At 39.9% G+C, this 24,643-nt stretch overlaps 1 protein-coding gene across 36 annotated transcripts in view; it reads left to right on the top strand.

The window, feature by feature from the left end:
* Positions 1-24,643, top strand: part of LOC101867430 (microtubule actin crosslinking factor 1) — a 386,272-nt gene that overhangs the window by 172,798 nt on the left and 188,831 nt on the right. For all 36 annotated transcript variants that reach the window (XM_074011478.1, XM_065533991.1, XM_074011506.1 and 33 more), the window contains 16 exons: positions 5,799-5,965; positions 6,789-6,901; positions 7,009-7,115; positions 7,666-7,785; positions 7,933-8,028; positions 8,676-8,803; positions 8,890-8,983; positions 9,191-9,345; positions 10,887-11,163; positions 15,471-15,599; positions 16,334-16,411; positions 17,022-17,183; positions 18,856-18,960; positions 19,596-19,691; positions 21,310-21,435; positions 23,883-24,035. In XM_074011478.1, coding sequence (XP_073867579.1) covers positions 5,799-5,965; positions 6,789-6,901; positions 7,009-7,115; positions 7,666-7,785; positions 7,933-8,028; positions 8,676-8,803; positions 8,890-8,983; positions 9,191-9,345; positions 10,887-11,163; positions 15,471-15,599; positions 16,334-16,411; positions 17,022-17,183; positions 18,856-18,960; positions 19,596-19,691; positions 21,310-21,435; positions 23,883-24,035 — 2,106 coding nt within the window. The remainder of the gene's footprint in view (positions 1-5,798; positions 5,966-6,788; positions 6,902-7,008; positions 7,116-7,665; positions 7,786-7,932; positions 8,029-8,675; positions 8,804-8,889; positions 8,984-9,190; positions 9,346-10,886; positions 11,164-15,470; positions 15,600-16,333; positions 16,412-17,021; positions 17,184-18,855; positions 18,961-19,595; positions 19,692-21,309; positions 21,436-23,882; positions 24,036-24,643) is intronic.

Genomic DNA, 24,643 nt, shown 5'->3' with positions numbered 1-24,643 from the left:
TATTCCAGTTCCTTTGTAATCTATCTTATCTTTTCTATCGATTCCCAATTTAAACCTTCTCGTTTTAACAGATCAACCCCTTAACTACTATTTCTCTTTCACCTTATCTCAGTTTCTTGCGTAAACTTTGTTTACATCCACTTTCTACCTGGAATTCTTTCCTTCCTTGCCTTTCATCTGTTCTGTAACACCCTTCAAGGATGAGCTTAAATGGTACTTCTTCTAGAAATCTTTGTGATCACTCCAGCTCACAGTAATTTTCCATTCTGCTGAGATTCTATATTGGATATGACTATAATTATTGGTCTTTTTTAGCTTTAAATTTGTTTAACTCTTTCATGTGACCTACTGTAGATATAAGATGAAATTATTTTCCTCCAGAAGTTAACCTTCAGAAAAGAGATATTCTTTTTATATTTTACTTCTTATAAAGCATTTCTTGTTATTAGCCTTCCAGGGAGCTTATAGTCAGTTCATGAAAAAGGGTGAATAAATCTGTGTCACCATCTGCTAGTTTAATCACTTACCATTTTTTTGTAGAGATCAACTGCCATAATTGATTAAACAAAAAAGAGGAACCAAAAATCTAAGAAAGTTTTAGTTATTGTTCCTGGGAATATAATCTCCTAATTTGAAGTGTTGAAAGTAATTGTATACAAGCCTTAACATTAAAAATTTTTTTTAATCACTCACATTGCATATGAAACACACACATACATTATGGGGATCACAAATAAACACAACAGAATGAATGAAAAAAAAAAAAAAAAACCCAATCCAGTATTATGCAACTGGATTCTTGTGGTTTGAAATGAAATACCCAGAGACAATGTAGATTCAGAAAAATGCTGTCATTAACTTTAAAATCTTAAAAAGAAAAGTAGACAGTATTTTCTAGAAAATTCACTCAAAAAAATAGCTTTATTGAAGGAAAAAACATTGATGTTAAAGATGCATGTGAAGTTTGAATAATACGGTTTTTTGAAATAATAAAGGCAGAAAATACATTAACACTAAATGCATTAAATATACTGCTTAATTTTAAATATGTGTATATGTGTAAATAAATTTCTAAAAGTTTGCGTATTCAGGAGGACCACAGAGCTTCCCTTCCTGTATTCCTGTTTTAGTTTCACACACCTGTTGTTATCTGGGAAAATATTTGGGATAATCATATGTTAGTTATGGCATGTCTCAACTAAGTTCTTGCAGGGCAGACATGTCTTCTTTTTTTGTTTTCCACGTTTTTACCTGGCCAACTTCTACTTATTAAAACTCAGCACAGAGGTTGTTGCTGAGCAATCCTCTGGCATTGCTAGTTGGATTTACTTGCTTATCTCTGTCACAACATTGATCTCTTTGTATAGTAAATTGTCTCCCTGATTAAATTGCTTGAACTTGAGGCCTGAGGCTGTGTTTTTTTATTTTGAGATATTAAGAACTTAAGCACAGCTCCTAGAATATAATGGTTGCTCAAAAAATATTAACAGAATAAGTAAATGGTGTGTCTTTTTTTTGTTATTCTCCATGGTGCCTGTCATAGTGCTAAGATGTTGTTCAGTCAATATTGAATTATTAGGAAAACATTCAGCTTCTGGGAATACTTCAGAAAAGCAATTAACCAAGCTTTGGGAAGTGTGAGTTGAAAGGAAATTCAGGTGGAATTTGCATATTCTGCGGCATAATGTTGAGGCTGTTCTTCCTCTCCAAATGGCTTCCTCCTTAAAAAATCGAGATGAGAGAGAAAGATCTCTGAAACTGAAGCTGGATTTCTGCATTTGGGAGATTAAGGTAAAACTTCTGCATAGCCCAGAGGACAGTACTGTGCACACATATCATGTGTGAGTATACAGAAAAAGATTGATGAAAACCAAATTTAATTACTGAGATGGTTGTGATGATAATCCCATTTTTTCTCATCCAGTTTACAGTCTAGGAAGGGCCCTAATCCATACAGGGTTTTTTTTTTTTTTTTTTTTTTTTAAACTTAGGGATCCAAACATCTATCTCATTATAGCTATGTTTAAAATCTGAAGTAAAGCTGTTTGTTGAAGTAGTTTTAGTGCAATATACAGAAATACTAAGAGATGAGAGATGTTATCAGAAAGATTATGGCTGTAATGAACATACAATATCAGTTAACTAACTGGAATTTCATTTTTGGGTAAAGAACCCAAATACTCAGGTTTTGTTTTGCTTATTCAAGTTCTGTCTTTTTTTACGTCAACAAATCTATTTCCTGTTCCCAATAATGTTTTACTTTAATATGTATGCGAAGCAGCTACAGTGAAGGCAGTGGGATATATCAATGTTGCATTTAGCCAGTGAAATAGGTAGCTAGAAATGTTAAGGGGAACTGAAATAGAATTGGTACTAGGAAGAAGCTGTTTATAGGAAGAGCCATGATCCATTATTGAGTCCTTGGCTTTGCAGCTCCATAGCTTCTCTCCCCACTACTGCCCCTCCCCTAGCCCCAAGTAGACCTGGAATTGATTAAGTTTTAGGAAATTAACTCACACTGATCACATTTGCATGAGATTGGTCGATGTGAATTTATTAATTTACAAAATAAATTTTGACTGCCAAGTCATTCAAGAATTCAAATTGGCCACTTAGTGCTTTTGTTGCTTTATAATATCTATATGGGAAGCAAATAATAATCTGAAGGTTGTCACCTCATGTCAGGTGAACATGGAGTCAGAGCAGAGAGGTGGTGAGTGGAGGAATGATTTGTAGGATGGTCTTATTAGTTGGCATCATCAAAGTAGAATAGTCTGATTTCTTCCGTAGAAATGTACCTGTCAAGGGCATAAGAACCCATGTCCCTTGAATCTGCTGGGTAGGGCACAATTTCACCTTCACAGGCATAGAGGCAGTACTTCCTGGCTTCCCTTTTCTATACTCAATGCAAGCTTCCTATACTCGTCTATTCTCACGGTCTTTCTTCAGACATCTTAGTAATATTTATTTGCCTACAGCTTTCTTTTATTCTAAATATAGTGTTAAAGTTCCTGGCCCCTTTTTTTTTCTTTCCAATTTTAAAATATCATCTGATATTTAATCTCATCTATTATGAGTTTGTAAATTCAGACACTTGGAGATGCCTTATTATTGATTTCTCCCTTGTACTGGTCACAAGGGAAGCTACTACTTTCACGGTACTGCACCTGAATGAGATGACTAAGAGACAGGATGTTCTATTGACATGCCTGTGTTTTCTCTGCCCCAAACACCCAGACTAAAAATTGTGCTGGGTATGCTGTCTTATTATTATGGGAAGGAAATATATGTACCCTCGGCACTACCTACATCATCTTATTTAATCCTTATAATGATCCTTTGGGAAAATTATTATCCTATTTTAAATATGGGAAAAATTGGGCCAGGAGGCTTATGTGGTTTGCCTGAGGTCACATTTCTAGTAAATGCCTTCTTTCAAACACATATCTGTCTGAATCAAAGGCTTAATATTTTTCCTTAACAAGGATTATTTTTATAGTTTTTTATTATAAAAATAAAGTGTGGTCATTACTTAAAGTCTGAAAAAAAGAAGAGTAGGAAGAAAAAATAAAGTCATTCATAGTCCCACTCCAGAGGAGATAAATAATGCTAGCCTAAACTTGTTTCACTTTACACACTGCTTTGAAATAGCTACGTAACCTGTCTACAGATTCTAGATGGGCTTTATCCCAGAATACTTTTTTTTTTTTTTTTTTTTTTTGAGACAGAGTCCCACTCTGTCGCCTAGGCTGGAATGGTCTCAGACTCCTGACCTCAGGTGATCTGCTTGCCTTGGCCTCCCAAAGTGTTGGGCATACAGGCGTGAGCCACCGTGCCTGGCCCCCAAAATAGTTTTGTTTGCTTATTTTTATTATTTAATTCTTAAACCAAGTTATTATTAATTAAAACATGTTAAGGTCCCACCATACAACCAGCACAACACTAAGTGCAATGGGCAGTGCACCAAAGGACTATGATCCATGGGTCTCAGATTTGGAAGTTATTTCGTCCACAGCATCTTAGTTTCTGCTTGAACACGTCCAGTGGTGAGGAGCTCTCCCATATAGGGGTTGCTGTTCAGTTTTGTATTGTTAAGATGTGGTGCCAGCCCTCCTCAGGAAACCTGCATGCAGTCTAGGGGAGATAAGATTAAATATATGAAATAATAGTCCATACTGCCAAATAACATTTATTTATTTATTTTATGTTTTCGAGACAGAGTCTCACCCTGTCGCCCAGGCTAGAGTGCAGTGATGCAATTTCAGCTCACCACGACGTCCGCCTCCCAGGTTCAAACGATTCTCGTGCCTCAGCCTCCCAAGTAGTTGGGACTACAGTTGCGCGCCACCACTGGTTAATTTTTATATTTTTAGTAGAGATGGGGTTTCACCATGTCGGCCAGCCTGGTCTCGAACTCCTGACCTCAGGTGATCTGCCTGCCTCAGTCTCCCAAAGAGCTAGGATTACTGCGCCTAGCCCAAAATAACATTTAATTAGATGATGATACAGACTGTCAGTGCTGTGGGAGTTAGACAAGTAAGAATTGAAGGAAGACCAGCCTTCAAATAAAGAAGAGATAAGGGAACCCTTATTTGTTGAGCATAATCCTGAGTTTGGGCTAGCTGCTTTAATGTGTAATCTCACTGATTATCACAGCAACCCTGAAAAGGTGGTATTAGTCCCACTTTGCACACACGAGACATGCACCTGCATTACGATCTCTCTAAAATAGGTCTTGTTCTGTATTTTGGAGATTTCTTAAAATAACTTTTTTCTTATGAAAATGTACAGGATGTAGAAAATTTGGAAAATATGAAAATCACCTGTAATGTTACTCCATAGAGGTAACTATGATTATTAGTTTGCTGTATTTCTCACATACATACAGTATTTGTGCCTGTATTGCATACATAGGTGTATGTGTATGCATTTGTACATATATATGACTGTGTACTTAAATGTATATTTTGTGTGTCTTTTATACAAAATAAGATTACTATATATTATTTTGTTTATATTCTGTTTCTTAAATTTGGTAATCATTGTCCTATGTCATTAAAATTTTCTTTGTAAAACTTTTTTATTTATTTTTTTGAGATGGAGTCTCACTCTGTCACCCAGGCTGCAGTATTGTGGCATGATCATACTTCACTGCAGCCTTCATCTCTTGGCTTCAAGTGATCATCCCCCCTCAGCCTCCTGAGTAACTGGGACTACAGGCATGAGCCACTGCACCTGGCCTGAAACTTTCTAAAACATAACTTTTTAAGTGCTACAAAGAATTCTATTCTGCTATAATTGTGCTATGATTTATAACCAGTCAACCCCAACCCCTCATTAGTATTTAAGCTTTTTATAACTTTTTGCTAAGTCACCTTTATTATGCTTTGATAAATATTCATGTATAAAATTATTTGTTTATATTTCTGATGACTTCCTATCAAGTTGTATGTATGTTTTGAGACTTGATTCAAAACTGACATCCAGAGAAGTTATGGCATTTATACTCTCACTAGTGGCAGTCTATGACGGTACCCAATTTTAGATATTCTCTCCAATCGTGAATATTATCATTAAAAACAAACATTTCCTAATTTGACAGGTGAAAAATTACCTCTCATGGTTTTAATTTGTGTTTCTTTGACTAGCAAGGGGGTGAATATATGATGGAATAGTCCTCTGAAGTGCTTCCAGCTTTGGATCTTCGTTTTACTAAGAGCCATAGTGTATGGAGAAGAGAAGGCTGAAAGACTGTGTCTTATTTATAATGAATTATTCTGTGTCCCATCTTTTGGCAGATCTCTGACATCTACATTAGTGGAGAATCAGGGGATATGTCAGCTAAGGAGAAACTACTCCTGTGGACCCAGAAGGTGACAGCTGGTTACACAGGAATCAAATGCACCAACTTTTCCTCCTGCTGGAGTGATGGGAAGATGTTCAATGCACTCATTCACCGATACCGGTAAGAACAGTGGAATTTCTGTGCTCCTGCGGGGCTTCTTCTCATCTCTTGTTTGTAATTAGTTATAATGCTATTTCCACCTCCTCAAGCAAAAATCAAAGCTTTGATTCATTTGTTCATTTGAAAAAGGAATATCTATTTAACTAATTTCCTAGGAACTGGGCACAAGGAGCAGTGAAGAAAACAGCGAAAGTTTTTTCTCTCATGGAACTTTCCTTCCAGTAGGGAGAATAGGTAATAAATGTATGCCATCAAGCAGTGGTAAATGCAATGGCAGGATTAGAAAGTGGCAGAGGTTTGTGATATTTTGGACAGGGTGGTCAGAGATGGCCTCTTTGGTGAGCATATTAGAGCAGAGCCGTGAGGGAGTGAGTCATGCAGGCTTCTGGGGTCAGAGTGTTCCAGTTGGAAGAAATACAAGTGCAAAGGGCCTGGAGTGAGGGCTTGCTTGGAGTGGTTTTGGAGTGGTTTAGGAACAGCAGGTGGCTGAAGTGAGGTGAGGGAGATAGGAATTCTGAATGACAAAATTGAAAATTGTTGAGTTCTTAGTGGTCATAAACATGCCCCAATTTTCAGTGCTAACTGATGATATTTTTCCCATGACATTCAACAAACCTAAACTGTGTGTTTAAGTTTAGCATTAGGGAGCACTGAGCCCCTGGTATATACTTAAAAATGGAATTTGTGCTCTTCTTAACCTCCTGCTTTTTCTCTAACTCAGTGTTTTTCAGCTCTGGGAACTTTTAGGAGGTTTTCTTTTAGGAGGAACTCATGTGTGATGTGTAGATGTTGACCTTTCATGTGCCTTGCTGGACTTTTACAGACCCGATCTGGTAGACATGGAGAGGGTACAAATCCAAAGTAACCGAGAGAATCTGGAACAGGCTTTTGAAGTGGCAGAAAGACTAGGGGTCACTCGTCTGCTGGATGCAGAAGGTGAGAGAGAGTTTACTGAACTTGAGTAAGGAATGCGTATTCAGTATTCCTTCTTTTGGCAAGTTCCTTTGTTCTGACTAAGAAATTTCTTGTCCATTCTCTCTCAGATGTGGATGTGCCATCTCCAGATGAAAAGTCTGTAATCACTTATGTGTCTTCAATTTATGATGCCTTCCCTAAAGTCCCTGAGGGTGGAGAAGGGATCAGTGCTACGGTAAAAGAACATTTTCCTAGAAGGCCTTCTGACTTTGATTCATTTGGGTGGAATGTATTGCTTAGACACTTTCTTAAGTACTGATGGTATACTCATGGTATCAAACTATATATCCAGTATCTTTATCATACATGGACATTATCCTTGGCCCTGGAAATGAGTCTAGATACTGCTAATTTTGTAACAATTAGCATAGACTATTTGGTGCTAAATGCCAGCAAGGAATGTCCCTTTCATCCCTAGCTGTAATTCAAGATGAGGAAGTATTTTATCAGTCATTCATATATCAGCTTGATTAGGTAGATCACAGCTCTTTTCAGAATATTTTTAGTAGCTTGGTTTGTAGCCTTTCTTAGTGTCAGGAAATTGAATCCCAGCCTGAGAGCCCTTGAGGAGCTTTGAAACTGGCACTGTGAGCATTAAACTGAGCAGCATCTAGGCAATTAAAGGAAAGGGATTTTATATAGTTTGGAGTGGCCTGAGCTACTTCCTCTTGTGGTTGTTTTGGATATTGCTAATCAGGTGTGTGATGTTTACCTTCTGGCAACAGGAAGTGGACTCCAGGTGGCAAGAATACCAAAGCCGAGTGGACTCCCTCATTCCCTGGATCAAACAGCATACAATACTGATGTCAGATAAAACTTTTCCCCAAAACCCTGTTGAACTAAAGGTAAAGTCAAGGACTTAAATTTTTTTGGTAAAATCTTTCTAGGGAGTAAGTCTCCAAGCTTATCAATGCTGGCTTCTGGGTGAGGTGGTATGAAAAATTGGGTCCTAAAGTTTGTGTCCATTCATTCACCAAATATTAATTTTATAGGCACTTTATAACCAATATATACACTTCAAAGAAACAGAAATTCTGGCCAAGGAGAGAGAAAAAGGAAGAATTGAGGAATTATATAAATTACTAGAGGTAAGAGAGCTTATCCTTTGCTGAGACTTGGGGTTTGCTGGTCTGTACTGTTGTTGCTTCTTGATTATAGATTCCTTGTGTTCTCTTCCCAAACTGCATTAATAGAAGTACTCTCCTGGTGACAAATAATAGCACCACTCTCAGGTTGGTCTTAAAATATTGTGGTAAAGGGGCAGTGTCAGCCATCTCTGTTTTTTAAAGGGCTTATTGAAAAATGGCATATATTTATTCAGAAATCTTGAGTTTTGTGGATAAATTTTTCTGCTTCTCAGAGGGAAGCTGAATCTTTCCCTAGGGTGGAAAGAAGAGAGACTTCTGTTCAGAATTTGATTCCTAGAGAATTTGAAGTTGTAGAGATGAGACTGTAACCTTGCCAGAATAAAAGTTACTGAGGGGAAAGGAGGATTTATAGAAAGTGTAAAAGGAATGGAAGGACTTAGAGTAGGTAGTCCCTACATTCTAGAGGTGACTTTTCTGCTCTTTACCTCAAGGGTGAAGAACCTGATACATATTTGATTGTTTTTCCATGTTAGACAATAGGAAAAACTGCTGAATGGCTGGGTAAGGAAGCAAGAAGTGATGTGTAAATCAAAACTGGGACAAGAGGGCATGGCTGTGTTTTGGGACTGAAAGAGTGGCTCTTTCAGGTGTGGATTGAATTTGGCCGAATTAAACTGCCTCAAGGTTATCACCCTAATGATGTGGAAGAAGAGTGGGGAAAGCTCATCATAGAGATGCTGGAGCGAGAGAAATCACTTCGGCCGGCTGTGGAGAGGTGGGTCCAGATCCTGAGAGTGGTCTGACATTATTTATTGAGCTGCTGTGAACCTTTCACATGACTATGGTTTTATCTTATTTCAGGCTGGAATTGCTGCTACAGATTGCAAACAAAATTCAGAATGGTGCTTTGAACTGTGAAGAAAAACTGACACTAGCTAAGAATACCTTGCAGGCTGTAAGTCTCTGACTGTTTTTGTCCCACATCTATGTCACATGTTTTCTGCTTCTCACCCTCTGCTCTAATGGTTGAAGTTAGCAATCGAGGAATCCAGATGTATTACTTCCCTTTTCTTTGGAATTGCAGTAGACTCCTTGGCTCCCTCTGTCCTAGTGAGTGGGGCAATGGAAGTTTTCCCACTGTTATTCTCTCTTCCTGTCTCAGGATGCTGCTCATCTGGAATCAGGACAACCGGTACAATGTGAGTCAGATGTCATTATGTACATTCAGGAGTGTGAAGGTCTCATCAGGCAGCTGCAGGTGGATCTCCAGATCCTGCGGGATGAGAATTACTACCAGCTAGAAGAGCTGGCTTTTAGGTGAGGAACAAGGGACTCAAACGGAGGGCTTACTTGCTTACTGCTGAGACTCATGGATCAAGAGTAGAGCAAGAGTCAGGCACTTAATCTTTTAACTTGGACATTTGAGGTCAGTGTCTCAATGGAGATACTACAGATGTCTTGGGCAGCAATGTTCAGTTAGTGGAGGACAGTTTCTCCTTATTGCACCCCTATCCCACTAAGTACCTATAGGATTACTTCAATCGTTGTGGCCTTTTATAACATCCCACATATTTTCTTTTAATTAATTAATTAGTTAAAGACAGGGTCTCACTTTTGTTGCCCAGGCTGGAGTGCAATGGCACAATCATGGCTCACTGCAGCCTCGACTTCCTGAGCTCAAGCGATCCTTCCACCTCAGCCTCCCAGGTAGCTAGGCCTATAAGTGCAGGCTGCCATGCCCAGCTAATTTTTGTATTTTTAGTAGAGACGGGGTTTTGCCATCTTGCCCATGCTGATCTCAATCTCCTGGGCTCAAGCGATCCTCCTGCCTCAGCCTCCCGAAGTGCTGAGATTACAGGCATGAACCACTATATCTGGCCCGTTCTCATATATTTTAGAACGACCTGCAGGGGTGAGACACAACACAACTTCTGATTTAGAAACATTGGTGATCCATCACATTCTTTTTATAGGGGAGAAAACTGAGACCCACAGAAGATGAAAATTGTGTAAAATCATGTGGCTAGTTTTTTTTTTCTTTTTTTTTGAGACGGCACCTCACTCTGTAGCCCAGGATGGAGTGCAGTGGCACAATCTCAGCTCACTGCGACTTCTGCCTGCTGGGTCCAAGCAATTCTCCTGCTTCAGCCTCAGAGTAGCTGGGAGTACACGCGTGTACCACCATGCCCAGCTAATTTTTGTATTTTTACTAGAGATGGGGTTTCACCATGTTGGCCAGGCTGGTCTTGAATTCCTGACCTTGTGATCCACCTGTCTCGGCCTCCCAAGGCTAGTTTTACAGAGCCGAGACTAGGACCCACATTTCTTGACCCCTAATCCATTGTTTGTTTTATTATACTATTTGAGAGTTCTATAAATAGTATTGTTAGCTTCCCTCCATTTAACACTGTAATTTAGCATTTGTCTTAAAAACAATTCTGAACTAGATGGAGATGTTAATAATATCACCTTGTATTCATATAGCACTTTTTCTAAACACTTTTCCTTATATGATCTCATTTTTATTTTTTGTTTTTTATTTTATTTTTTTTGAGACCGGGTCTTGCTCTGTCACCCAGGCTGGGATGCAGTGGTGTGATCTCAGCTCACTGCAACCTCCGCCTCCTGAGTTCAAGCAATTCTCCTACCTCAGCCTCCTGAGTAGCTGGGACTACAGGCATGTGCCACTACACCTGGCTAATTTTCGTATTTTTAGTACAGACAGGGTTTCACCATGTTGGCCAGGGTGGCTCATTTTTATTTTTATCATATCTTTGTCAAATGGATAAGGAAGATTTTATTTTTAAAAGTATACTATAGATTTAAATCCCTTCCTTTTTTCTCTTCTTCCATTTCAGGGTCATGCGTCTGCAGGATGAGCTGGTCACCTTGCGCCTAGAGTGTACAAACCTGTACCGGAAGGGCCATTTCACTTCACTTGAATTGGTTCCACCCTCTACTTTAACCACTACTCATCTGAAAGCAGAACCCTTAACCAAGGCACCCTATTCTTCTTCTACCTCCTGGTTCCGAAAGCCTATGACTCGGGCTGAACTTGTGGCTATCAGCTCCTCTGAAGATGAAGGCAATCTCCGATTTGTGTATGAACTACTGTCTTGGGTAGAAGAGATGCAGGTGGGTGTATATCCAAAAGCTTATGCAGTACACTAGTGTTTACCAGATTTAGCAGCTTATCTAAGAGGACGAGATTGCTTTGTGTTCCCTGTGCAGATTCCCTTAATTATTATTATTCTTTCATTTGAGTGATGGGGTCTTGCTATGTTGCCCAGGCTGGACTGGGGCTGAAGTGATCCTCCTGCCTCAGCCTCTTGAGTAGCTGGAACAATAGGTATATACCACCATACCTGGCTTGACTTTCTTAATTATTGATGCTGCCTGAGACCCAAGCCCCCTTCTCCTTAAATCTTGCATGGGTGAGGTTGGCACAAATTCTCACAGTCCCATACTGAATAGCATACAGTTTTCCCTTTGGGAATCTTTTCCCTCAGCTAACTGTACTCTAAGTGAGAGCTTGGGGAAAATTGCCATGTCATACATCTGTTATCTTTTTTTAATTAAATTTTTTTTGTGTGGGCACATAGAAGGTATATATATTTATACGATACATGAGATATTTTGATACAGGCATGTAATGTATAATCACATCATGGAAAATGGGGTATCTGTCATCTCAAGAAATTTATCCTTTGTGTTACAAACAATCCAGTTATACTCTTTTAGTTATTTAAAAATGTATAGGCTGGGAGCCGGGCGCGGTGGCTTACACCTGTATTCCCAGCACTTTGGGAGGCCTGGGTGGGCGGATCACGAGGTCAGGAGATCAGGACCGTCCTGGCTACACGGTGAAACCCTATCTCTACTAAAAATATAAAAAATTAGCCAGAAGTGGTGGCAGGTGCCTGTAGTCCCAGCTTCTCAGGAGGCTGAGGCAGAAGAATGGCGTGAACCAGGGAGGTGGAGCTTGCAGTGAGCCGAGATGGCGCCACTGCACTCCAGCCTGGGTGACAGAGCGAGACTCCATCTCAAAAAAAAAAAAGTATAGACTGGATGCGGTGGCTCACACCTATAATCCTAGCACTTTGGGAGGCCGAGGTGGGCGGATTGTGTGAGTCCAGGAGTTCAAGACCAGTCTGGGTAACAGGCGAAACCCCATCTCTATGGAAAATTAACCAGGAATGATGGCGCACACCTGTGGTCCCAGCTACTTGGGAGGTTGAAGTGGGAGGATCACTTGAGCCTGGGAGGCAGAGGTTGCAGCGAGCCAAGATAGCACTGCTGCGCTCCAGCCTGGGCAACAGAGCAGTACCCCATCTCAAAAATAAAAGTTGAAACAAAAAAATGTACAAGTAAATTATTTTGACTGTAGTCATCCTGTTGCTCTATCAGATGCTAGGTAGTATTCATTCTTTAACTATTTTTTTTTTGTACCCATTAATCATCCCCACCTCCCTCTGACCCCGTACTACTCTTCCCAGCCTGTTTTGATTTATACATCCCACAACTAAGTGAGAACATGCAATGTTTGTCTTTCTGTGCCTAGCATATTTCACTTAACATAATAACCTCTAGTTCCATCCATATTGTTGCAAATGACAGGTTCTCATTCTTTTTTATGATTGAATAGTACTCCATTGTGTTTAAGTACCACATTTTCTTTCTCCATTCATCTGTGATGGACACTTAGTTTGCTTCCAAATTCTGGCTATTGTGAATAGTGGTGCAACAAACATGTGAAAATGCAGATCTCTTTGATACACTGATTTCCTTTCTTTTGAGTATACACCCAGTAGTGGGATTGCTAGATCATACGGTAGCTCTATTGTTAGTGATCTGAGGAATCTCCAAACTGTTCTCCATAGTGGTTGTAGTAATTTACATTCCCACCAACAGCATACAAGGCTTTCTCCATATCCTCACCAGCATTTGTATATTGCCTGTCTTTTGGATAAAACCCATTTTAAGTGGGGTGAGATGATATCACAGTGTAGTTTTGATTTGCATTTCTCTGATAATCAGTGATGTTGAGCACCTTTTCATATGCTTGTTTGCCATTTGTGTGTCTTCTTTTGAGATATGTCGATTCAAATCTTTTGCTCATTTTTAATTGGATTATTAGATTTTTTTTTTCCAGTAGAGTTGTTTGAGCTCCTTATATATTCCAGTTATTAATCCCTTGTCAGATGAGTAGTTTGCAAACATTTTATCCCATTCTGTGGGTTGTCCCCCCGCCTTTTTTTTTTTGAGACAGAGTCTCATTCTGTCTCCCAGGCTGGAGTGCAATGGCGCAGTCTTGACTCACTGCAATCTCTGGATTCTAAGCAATTCTTATGCCTCAGCCTCCCAAGTAGCTGGGATTACAGGCACGCGCCACTATACCCAGCTAATTTTGTATTTTTAGTAGAGATGGGATTTCACCATGTTGGCCAGGCTGGTCTCAAACTCCTGACCTCAGGTGATCCACCTGCCTTGGCCTCCCAAAGTGCTGGGATTGCAGGCGTGAACCACCATGCCCAGCCTGTCCCTTTCCTTTGTTGATTCACTGTGCAGTAGCTTTTTAACTTGATGTAATCCTATTTGTTCATTTTAGCTTTGGTTGCCTGTGTTTGTGTGGTATTACTCAAGAAATTTTTTCCTAGACCAGTGTCTTGGAAAGTGTTTCCGGTATTTTCTTGTAGTAGTTTCATAGTTTAAGGTGTTAATCCATTTTGATTTGATTTTTGTATATGACAAGGGACGGGTCAAGTTTCATTCTTCTATATACCGATATCCAGTTTTCCCAGCACAATTAATCGAAGAGACTGTCCTTACCCCAGTGTATGTTCTTGGCACCTTTGTTGAAAATGAGTTCATTGTAGGTGTATGGATTTGTTTCTGGGTTCTGTATTCTGTTCCGTTGGTCTATGTGTCCATTTCTAGGCTAGTACTATGCTGTTTTGGTTACTATAGCTCTGTAGTATAATTTGAAGTCAAGTAATGTGATTCCTCTGGTTTTGTTCTTTTTGCTCAGGGTAGCTTTGACTATTTTGGGTCTTTTGTGGTTCCATATAAATTTTAGAATTGTTTTTTCTATTTCTGTGAAGAATGTCTTATATTTTTTATAGGGTAAATCTGTTTTTTTTTTTTAATTCTCTCATTAACAGAGGAGTTTATTCTTCATTTTTTGTTGTTGATCATAACTTTTTTTCTTTTTGAGATGGAATTTCACTCTTGTTGCCTAAGCTGGAGTGCAATAGTGCGATCTCAGCTCACTGCAACCTCTGCCTCCAGGGTTCAAGCGATTCTCCTGCCTCAGCCTCCCTAGTAGCTGGGATTACAGGCATGTGCCACCATGCCCAGCTAATTTTTTTTTTTTTTTAAGTAGAAACAGGGTTTCACTGTGTTAGCCAGGCTGGTCTCGAACTCCTGACCCTCAGGTGATCTGCCCACCTTGGCCTCCCAAAGTGCTGGGATTACAGGCGTGAGCCATTGCGCTGGCCTCAACCTTTTTTTTTTTTTTTTTTTTTTGGAGACAGAGTCTCACTCTGTCACCCAGGCTGGAGTGCAGTGGCACGATCTCCACTCATTGCAATCTCTGCCTCCTGGGTTCAAGCCAAGCAATTCTCCTGCCTCAGCCTCCCGAGTAGCTGGGATTACAGGTGCCCAACACCACGCCTGGCTAATTTTTGTATTTTTAGTAGAGATGGGGTTTCACCATGTTGACCACGCTGGTCTTGAACTCCTGACCTCAGGTGATCCACCCACCTCAGCCCCCCAAAGTGCTGGGATCACAGGCATGAGCCACTGTGCCCGGCAATCATAACTCTTAAGTTTAAGCAAGACTACTGTATTCTGCAGTTCCAAGGGGCCCTATTTACATGTGTTCTATGATAGTGGTTCAAATTTGATATTGCCCTTATCTTTCTAACCCTTTTGTTTTATATTAAATTCTTCCTATGTCCACATAATATATTCCCTATGTAGCAATAAATAAAAATATCCCAAAATAAACTGTTTTGAAATTATCTTCCATTGGCCAGTAGTTGACGTCATGAATGAAGCTAAATATTTTCAGATACTTCTTTGTTATATCAGTTATGATTGTGAAATTAAAAGACTCCATAAAGAGAAATGCCTAAAGTGTAAAGTTAAGCATTTTAAGCCTGTGAAGTTCCCTTTCCCTTCTGGTTGATTGCTCTAGGAATGTATACTAATAATGCAGCAGGAAAAGCTGCTCTATTGTATAATTGGTGAGCTCTGCTCTCCTGCTCCTTAGCGGTGATGATGGCGTAATTTTTTTGTAAGAGGCTGTAGATTGAAGGAGATGGCCTAGATGTCTTTTGCTCAGTCCTCTACCCCTTGCTTCCTTGTCCAAACGTTGATTCTGACCATTTTCCTACCAAGCCATTCAGTAAATTATGTGGTATATGTTTTTTCTTTTTCAGATGAAACTGGAACGAGCAGAGTGGGGCAATGACCTGCCTAGTGTGGAGTTGCAGTTAGAAACGCAGCAGCACATCCATACCAGTGTAGAAGAGCTGGGCTCAAGTGTCAAGGAGGCCAGGTTGTATGAGGTGCGTAGCCTTCAGAATCCACATTACAGGAGGTACGTGGATGGAACGGATGAAAGGACAGTGCACACAATAAAGCTGTATCGAAGTACGAGGGTGCTCTGGAATAGAATAATGATGATGAAGAGTGGTTTATGACAAATTCCCTTTTCACATGAAGTGTTTCTGTTAATCTTTGAAATAAACTTGTGAGAAAAGTATTTTTATTAACCCCTTTTTACTAAAAAGAAAAGTGATACTAGAAGCTGAGAGGTCAGAATTAGTAAGTAATGGATGCAGATCCAAACTCAAGCCCTCTGCCTCTATAAATTCAGGCACTTTTTGCTTCCCCATCTGCCTGCAGTTGAGAGCTGGTATAGAGAAACTATTGACACAGTTTTCTCTCTCCTTCAGTCTCTGTTCTATCTTCCCATTTTATATTTCAACTCTTCCCTTCAAAAAAACAATTGAGTGGGAATCATCAGGCATTGGTTTTGCTTAGAAGCTAGCTACCAGAATTGCTGGAAACACAGGATAGTGAGGTCTGTTGTTTGTAATTACCCTGCTCAACTGTTGCCCACTTAGTGCTGCTCCAAGCTATAAAATATGACTCAGAAATTTGTTGTCCAAGCTTCTGTTTTCTTAGAGCAACCAATCCATATCTCTATCTAGACATAATATTTGCATAGTTGCAACCATAACACATAGTTTACTTACTCTTTCTCTAATGTATTTTTATTTCGTTCTTTTCTAATCAGGGAAAGATGTCCCAGAATTTCCGTACCAGCTATGCTGAAACTCTTGGAAAGCTGGAGACACAGTATTGTAAATTGAAGGTAAGTTTCTGCCGATTCTCTTATGTTCTGCTTATACAGAGTCTGGTGTCTCCCAATCAATTCTCTTACCTAATTCAGAAATCTCCTGGTTTGGCCCTGTTTTGGTTTTCTGTTTATTAGGTTATGCCATTTACTATGCACTTATTCATATGTATTATAACATTTTCTCAGTTTTCTTAACGGGTCAGAAGCTACTGTTCTTAAAAGTTTTAAATAAATATAACCTATCCTAGGTATTGTGCTTCAGCAAACCTGTGGCTATATGCACTTTGAGAGACCAAAACTAAAAGTTTGAGATTGTAGAGAGGGGACTTTCCCTCTGATCTATTGTTTTTCATCCCTGTTTATCAAGAGTGTCCAGAGTAGGACAGCCCAGGACCATTCTTTATCCAGGGAGCACCACAAAGGCCTTATGAATTCTGTCTTCTACTTAGGATTGACAAGAGTTCTGGGAGTCTTATATCAAACTTGTACAAAACTTGAATCCATGGGGAAAAATCCAGAGATTAAAAGCAAATTCATTTCCTGAGTTATTCTCTACTTTGATGCAAATGTGCTATCTTCTACACAAAGGCTAGCAGTCTAACCTTATAATCCTTGCTTTGTCTAGGAAACTTCTAGCTTCCGGATGAGGCACCTTCAGAGCCTACATAAATTTGTTTCCAGAGCTACAGCTGAGTTGATCTGGTTGAATGAGAAGGAGGAGGAGGAACTAGCATATGACTGGAGTGACAACAATTCCAATATCTCAGCCAAGAGAAATTACTTCTCTGTGAGTCTAGCACAGCAGCAGGCCTGTAATATTTATTTGACAGCAGCAGAAGGAGACAGGGGCTAGTCTGCTGAAAGCTTGGGTGGCTGGAGTTGCATTCTGCTAGATAGAAATAGGGGCCCTACTCAGTGCATCCATGCATGTGAGAAGTGTAAATGGAGAGAGGGACAGTAGAACCTTAGAATTAATTTATCTAGAATGCATTTAGAATGGCAGTGTCTTGGGTGAATACAGCAGCAATCTGTAAATTGAGTCATTTCAGAAGCAATACAGCTTTGTGGTTAAGATTATAGGCTTTGGAGTACCTAAGTTCAAATTCTTATTCTTCCACTAACTAGCTCTATAACCTTGGGAAGTCATTTGATCTCTCTGGACCTCCATAAAATGAGATAATAGCACCACTTCGAAGCTATCCCCTTCCCTAATAGCACGTATTCCCAAAGGGTTGTATAAAAGATTAAGATTTAATAAGCTAACCTAGACAAAGCATTTAGTATAGTATTATTTAACTGGGATATACTCTGGACTTTCCACAAATTTCTGAATTCTCCTTTATTCATTTATTAACTTTTTTGTTTCAATCTCTTTGTTTGTAAAATGGGAAGGGAAATTTAACATTGGACAATAGGACACTGCTTTTTATTCTTTTCACTGAAAGATGTAGACAAGTTAGGATTATTTTTTGCTACTTTTAGTATTTTCACACTCAGAAGATTTTTAAAGATTTTGTAAACTATGCAAATAGGGAGTTTCTTGTTTTTGTTTTTAACATGCACTTTAGATACTTTAGAAGGAAGAATGCATACTATAATACAATAAACAGGCTATGTGAGAACTGAAATTAGGCTATAACAGAGATATAAAGAAAGTGCTCTGAAAGCATAGTAAGGATCAGTATCCAGCTTCACAGAAGAGCTGGCATTTAACTTGGGTCCTGCAGTTAATAGAATTTAGTCAGTAGAGAGCATTGTAGGCTGAATACTCTAAGCAAAGCCAGCCAGTCACTGATACCCATGTCCTGGTGTGTCATGTACTGGTGTGGGTGCTGATGTGCAGGAACTGTCCACTCCAGACAAGTTATCTCCTTTCTGTGGTCCAATGCTCATTCTGTGTTCCCGCATTTTACTCACATATGGGTCAGGTCCCATGTCCTTTGTGAATATTTTCCAGTAATTCTAGTGTTTGTGCCCTTCTCTGCAATCCTCTGGCATGCACTGTTTATACATCTCATTTTGCCACCAATTCTATATTGTAGGTTCCTTTAAAATAGGGGAGGGAAGGCCGGGCGTGGTGGCTCACAACTGTAATCCCAGCACTTTGGGAGGCCGAGGCGGGCAGATCACGAGGTCAGGAGATCGAAACCATCCTGGCTAACATGGTGAAACCCTGTCTCTACTAAAAATACAAAAAATCAGCCAGGCGTGGTGGTGGGCAACTATAGTCCCAGCTACTTGGGAGGCTGAGGCAGGAGAATGGCGTGAACCCGGGAGGCGGAGCTTGCAGTGAGCCAAGATTGCGCCACTGCACTCCAGCCTGGGAGACAGAGCAAGACTCTGTCTCAAAAAATAAATAAATAAATAAATAAATAAGGGAGGGAACACAGCTTTTATTTATGCTAGCCACTACCCACTGCCAAGAGCACTTATTCTGTAAAATTGAATTCAATTTTCAGGAGTTGACAATGGAACTGGAGGAGAAACAGGATGTGTTTCGTTCTCTACAAGATACAGCAGAACTACTTTCACTTGAGAACCACCCAGCCAAGCAGACAGTGGAGGTGTGTGACTCGAGAATATGTGGAGGTCAAATGCTGAGAGGTTGTTGTTATAAAAGTGTTCAAATTAGAGACTTTGTTCAACTGAAAGACTTGGAGGAAGTGTCAGGGATCATTTGTCTTGGGTCTTCTCTGTTTTCATTCCTGACTGTTCCTGTATCCCTCAAAAGCCTGCAAACATTTCTGTTAGTCTAAGGAGACTACTGAGAGAAACGATAGAAGGTACATTGGCTCCCAGCTTTCAGAGGAAAAGCGGACTTGGACTGTATTTCTTCAAGTAACTGTCCAGACAGATCCTGACTTGACTCTTGTTGATGTGGTGCCTTTGCCAAAAGAAGAGAAACAGTGGAAGAATTCTGGAGGAATTTATGCCTGGGTTTTGCTGCCTGGATCATTTACTTACAACTGAGTGTGGAAGAGGCCTTTTCTATGTAACCCCCTCTAACAAAACCATTTTGGATTAAAGGAACACTTCTTACACATGGGAAGCATTGAGCAGATGCCAGTCAAGTATCTCCACATCTTTTCTGTTGGCTTCTCTATCATTAGCAGAGTTGTACTTGGAAAATAGTATTGCACATATATATATTGAGTCTGTTAAACTCATGCCCTTCTGTCTGTGTGCTTGTTTATTGCAGGCGTATAGTGCTGCTGTCCAGTCCCAGTTGCAGTGGATGAAGCAGCTGTGCCTGTGTGTTGAGCAGCATGTGAAAGAGAATACTGCTTATTTTCAGGTATGATGGATTTCTGTGTTTGTGTGTGTGTGTACATATGTATGTTGAAGGTGAGGTTACAAACACATCTGCATTAGTGTGCGTTTGCTGTATAAACCACCACCTTAAAATTTAGTTGCTTAAAACAATAGTCATTTAGATAGCTCGTGATTCAGTAGCTGAGCACTTTGGGCAGGGCTTTGCGAAGTGGTTCATCTTATCTTGCCTGTCTTACTCATGGCTGCAGACAGGCTGGGGGCTGGTTGGTCCCAAATGGCATTGCTCATGTCCAAGAGTTGGCTAGGTGCTGGAGCACCAAGCCGTGTGTCTCTAGCATCCAGCAGCTTTCTTCACAACGTGGCTGTGTTTCACAAGCAGAAAGAGAGAGCAAGTCCTAGAGCACAAGCCCTTTTTTCCTGCTTCTGTCACATTTATTAATGTGCCTTTGGTTAAAGCCAGACGTGTGGCTATGCCTAACTTCAAGTTGAGGAGAAATAGACTCCACCTCTTGATGGGAGGAGCTGTAAAATATCATGATCTTTTTTGTCTTTTTTCCATCTGTCAGAACATGAAAGAATGTACTGCTGGCTGGGCGCAGTGACTCATGCCTGTAATCCTAGCACTTTGGGAGGCCAAGGCGGGCAGATCACTTAAGGTCAGGAGTTCAAGACCAGCCTGGCCAACATGGTGAAACCCCTTCTCTATTAAAAATACAAAAATTAGCTGGGTGTGGTAGTACACATCTGTAGTCCCAGCTACTTGGGAAGCTGAAGCAGGAGAAGTACTTGAACCTGGGAGGCAGAGGTTGCCGTGAGCCAAGATCACACCACTGCACTCCAGCCTGGGTGACAGAGCAAGTGTCTTAAAAAAAAAAAAAAAGTACTGCTTATTTTCAGGTGAGGTGGGAGGAGGAAATAAGCCATTATCTCTGTTTTTGCCCTAATTTTTTTTTTTTTTTTGAGACGGAGCCTCACTCTGTCGCCCAGGCTGGAGTGCAGTGGCGCAATCTCGGCTCACTGCAAACTCTGCCTCCCGGGTTCACGCCATTCTCCTGCCTTAGCCTCCTGAGTAGCTGTGACTACAGGCGCCCGCCACCACGCCCAGCTAATTTTTTTTTTTTTTTTTTTTAGTAGAGACGGGGTTTCACCATGTTAGCCAAGAAGACCTTGATCTCCTGACCTCATGATCCGCCCACCTCAGCCTCCCAAATAGCTGGGATTACAGGCATGAGCCACCATGCCCGGCCTTTTGCCCTAAATTAAATAGTCTCCCTGATTATTTCATAACATGAATTGAAACATTTGATCACTCAACCTTAGGTTTTTCATGAAATACACCCCACAGCCAAATGCTGTACCTAGCCAGAAGTCAAGAGGAAAGAGCAGTGATTTCTGAGGGGGTGAAACAACTAACTTTTCTATAGGGTAGGGTTTGGGGTAGTCAACACTAATATTTTGCTGCATGGCTTTTTAAGCCCTTCGGTTTATGTTTCAGTGGTCCTTGTAATGAACTCTCACTAATCCAGTAGGGTGTAATCAGCTTTGCTAAGCTCTGCGTAGTAAAATTGTTCTTTCTCAGTTAACATTCCGGGTGTTCTGATGTTTTGAGCAGAAGGCATCCTTCCTTTGTATTCCCATAGTTCTTCAGTGATGCACGAGAGCTGGAGTCATTCTTGAGGAACCTCCAAGATTCCATTAAACGAAAATATTCCTGTGACCACAACACCAGCTTATCCCGCCTTGAAGACCTGCTCCAGGACTCCATGGTGGGTGTTGCCTCAGTGGGGATGATTACTTCTGGGAAAGAGCCTAAACCATATCAGCTGCTGCTGTTTATATCCTTGAAAGCTCCAGGGCAGTGGGCCGTTGTTGTAATAAAGTTTGGCTTACATTCAAATAGAGTTTAATCGATGTGGTTCTGTCTCTTTCCTTTTTTCCTTTTCTTTTAAAGAAGTTGCTAATAAGATTTCTTTGGGTATGTTATTGAAGTAAAGGCCTAGTCTTCTCCTCTGAGCCACTTTGAGCTCCTTATACTTTCCTTGCATTTTTCCTGTTTTAATGTAATAGTTGGAGCCAAGGATGAGGTGTTGAGCATGAAAAAAAGGTTGAAGGGGATTAGTTTATCAAATTCTTTGTTACTCTCTTATGCAAAAAAAGAACTAAAAAAAAAAAAAAAAAAAAAAGAAATACACCTAAGTCAAAATTTTCCTCCTTTGTAGTTTTCTTTTGAATGATAATTAAAATTGATTTTAATTCAAAGAAACATGTAATGTAATATTTGTGCAGTTATTTATGAAGCAATATTAATTTTTAAGAAATAGTTTTATATTCAGTATTTAGTTCAAATCAATTTTATATTCATTTTCTCCAATGAATTATTTCTTCAGGAGTGCTGGTAATTAGCAGAAAGACTACTTGTGTTTAGTGAATGTATATTACACAGAGTTGGCAAGACAAGGCTCAAGCTACATCTCAAATTAAGATAGAAATGTATATGTAATAAGGAACTTACTTTTCCTTTGTGAGAAGCAAGGGGAACCTCGCATTTCAATAGAAAAGTCTAAATAAGAGAACTAGAATAACCCAAAACAGTTCATTTTTTTTTAGTGGGTAAGATTTGAGCATTTGTGAATATAAGGTTTTTTTATTTTTATTTTTTTACACTTTCAGGTATTGTAAACCTATGAGTGGTTTTACATTCACCTGGGCAAATAGTCTGTTAATTTAATTTGGAATGAAGGATGAAAACCTGACTTTTCAGATGTTGTCTATAAAATATCTCTCTCGGAGGTACTACAAATATGAAGGAGGAATATAATCCTTGGCTATTATCTCCTCCCTCCCACAGAGTACCTTCTGTCGTAGGGTAACTCCTCTGCAATGGTTGTCATATCTTCTCTTCTCGAGGGTCGCTGCTCTGTTCCCTCCTCTCCAGGTCAGGGTCATCGGGTTGGCGGCGTCATCGGGGCATGGAGTCACCTGGGTCTGCTCCTCAGCTTGTCCGTCAGGTTCGGGAGCATCTGTCCTGGCTTCTGGTTCTTTTCAGAACTTTTACCACGCTGAGCACTTGGTCTCTGGAGCTTGAGCTGTTTGGCTGTGGGTTAGACAGAAATTGACATCTTATTTCAAGGAAACTGAAATGGGTAGACCAGCTCTCAAGTATGGAAATGTGGCTGTCTCCCTGATATATTCCATTCCTCTTTCTTAACTAATAAGTTAAAGTTGTATTTCTTCCAATCATGCTCCCGGGGACAGGCACAGGTAGTTTATTTAAGCATTTCTTTTTCTTTACTTGCATATTCTTAGTTCTTTAATGGCATTTCCTAACATTATTAACTCTTTACTCTCATCGCATCTACATCCATCCTAAGAAAGCCATCTTCTGGGGAGACTTTTACACCTCAAAATGGGCTTGAAACATCTGGGTTAATGGATAAAGTTTATCTTTTACTCTTTAATGGAATTGGTAATGGTTTACTACCAATTTTGTTAACAAGAAGTTTATTCGTTTTTAAGATTATTGGATTTGCAGAGATTTGAGAGTTTCAATTTTGCATGATACTTCTTTCTAACCAATCAAATTTATGTGAATATAGCACAGCAAATACTGAGAGGTAAACCCTAAATCATTTGTCATGATACCTTCACCAACAGCATTGTTGGTTGAAGAGCTAAGATCTTTCTCAAGAAAGCTTGACTCAATTTAGGAGAATAAAATATTTAGAGTAGAGCTTGGGAGATAAAATTATTTTTAAAAATTTAAATAAGTATAACTAGCTTCTCCTAAGCAAAAAGGGAAGAACTGGTTTCTACCAGTGAGAAACTGACTAATAATAATATACCAATTATTGATTTTAACTTTCATGTTCTCTGAATCATGTTTAGATAAATTTTTTATTAGCTATATAGCTGTATTTGGAAGCTAGAAGTATTTGTTTTTATTTTGGTTTTTGCATGTGACTTTATGGTTCATAGAAAGTGGCACAGGGAGAAAGCTGCAAAGTTTGAGTGCAAAAGCACTTGGTAGAAGACAGAAACATTCTCTCCTTTTTTCTTTATCCTCGTGTAAGTCTTTAAGATGGCTCCACCAACCATCCCTACTTAACTGAGAGATGACATTCTCTGAGGGAGTGGAGTATTCAGTTTTCTTTGTTAACTTAGTCACCCTGAGTAGCAACATTAATGTCATTTTGTTTTTCTTCTCATTTTGTAGGATGAAAAGGAGCAGCTTATACAGTCCAAGAGTTCCGTTGCCAGTCTTGTCGGGAGATCAAAAACCATTGTTCAGCTAAAACCACGCAGTCCAGACCATTTGTTAAAGAGCACCATTTCTGTTAAGGCCATCTGTGACTATCGGCAGATCGAGGTGAGGAGGTAGAAAGGGTACTTCTGGGACACAGAGGGAAGGAAGAAAGAAGGGAAGCCTTCAGTTAGGGTTATGATGATAAGGAAAGATCAAATTACAGAGTTTTTAAAATTTAAACATGCTGAAATCTCTCCTATCATTTAAAAAAAAAAAACTAAAAACTTCAATCCTATAATCTTGACCTGCTCCCTGCCTCAGTGATTGGCATCATTATCTACTCAGTTGCCTAAGTGTTGACAGAGATGGTACTTTGTAGCACCTGGGAGATATCCTTGACTCACCCACCCCTCTTATCCTCCACAGCTAATAGGACCATCAAGTTTGTACTAATTTGTAAATATCCCTTAAACATACTTTTTCTGTCCCTGCTAATATTTCCCTAAAAGCATAAGCAGCTGGGTGCAGTGGCTCATGCCTGTAATTCCAGCGCTTTAGGAGGCCGAGGCGCGTGGATCACTTGAACTCAGGAGTTTGAGACCAGCTTGGGCAACATGGTGAAACTATGTCTCTATAAGAATCGCTTGAGCCCAGGAAGCGGAGGTTGCAGTGAGCCAGGATCGTGCCATTTGCACCCCAGCCTGGGTTACAGGAGTAAAACCCTGTCTCAG

Source organism: Macaca fascicularis, chromosome 1, assembly GCF_037993035.2.
Source record: "Macaca fascicularis isolate 582-1 chromosome 1, T2T-MFA8v1.1".
NCBI lineage: Eukaryota > Metazoa > Chordata > Mammalia > Primates > Cercopithecidae > Macaca > Macaca fascicularis.
Note: the sequence above shows the minus strand (reverse complement) of the source record. Positions and strands in the feature narration are given on the sequence as shown.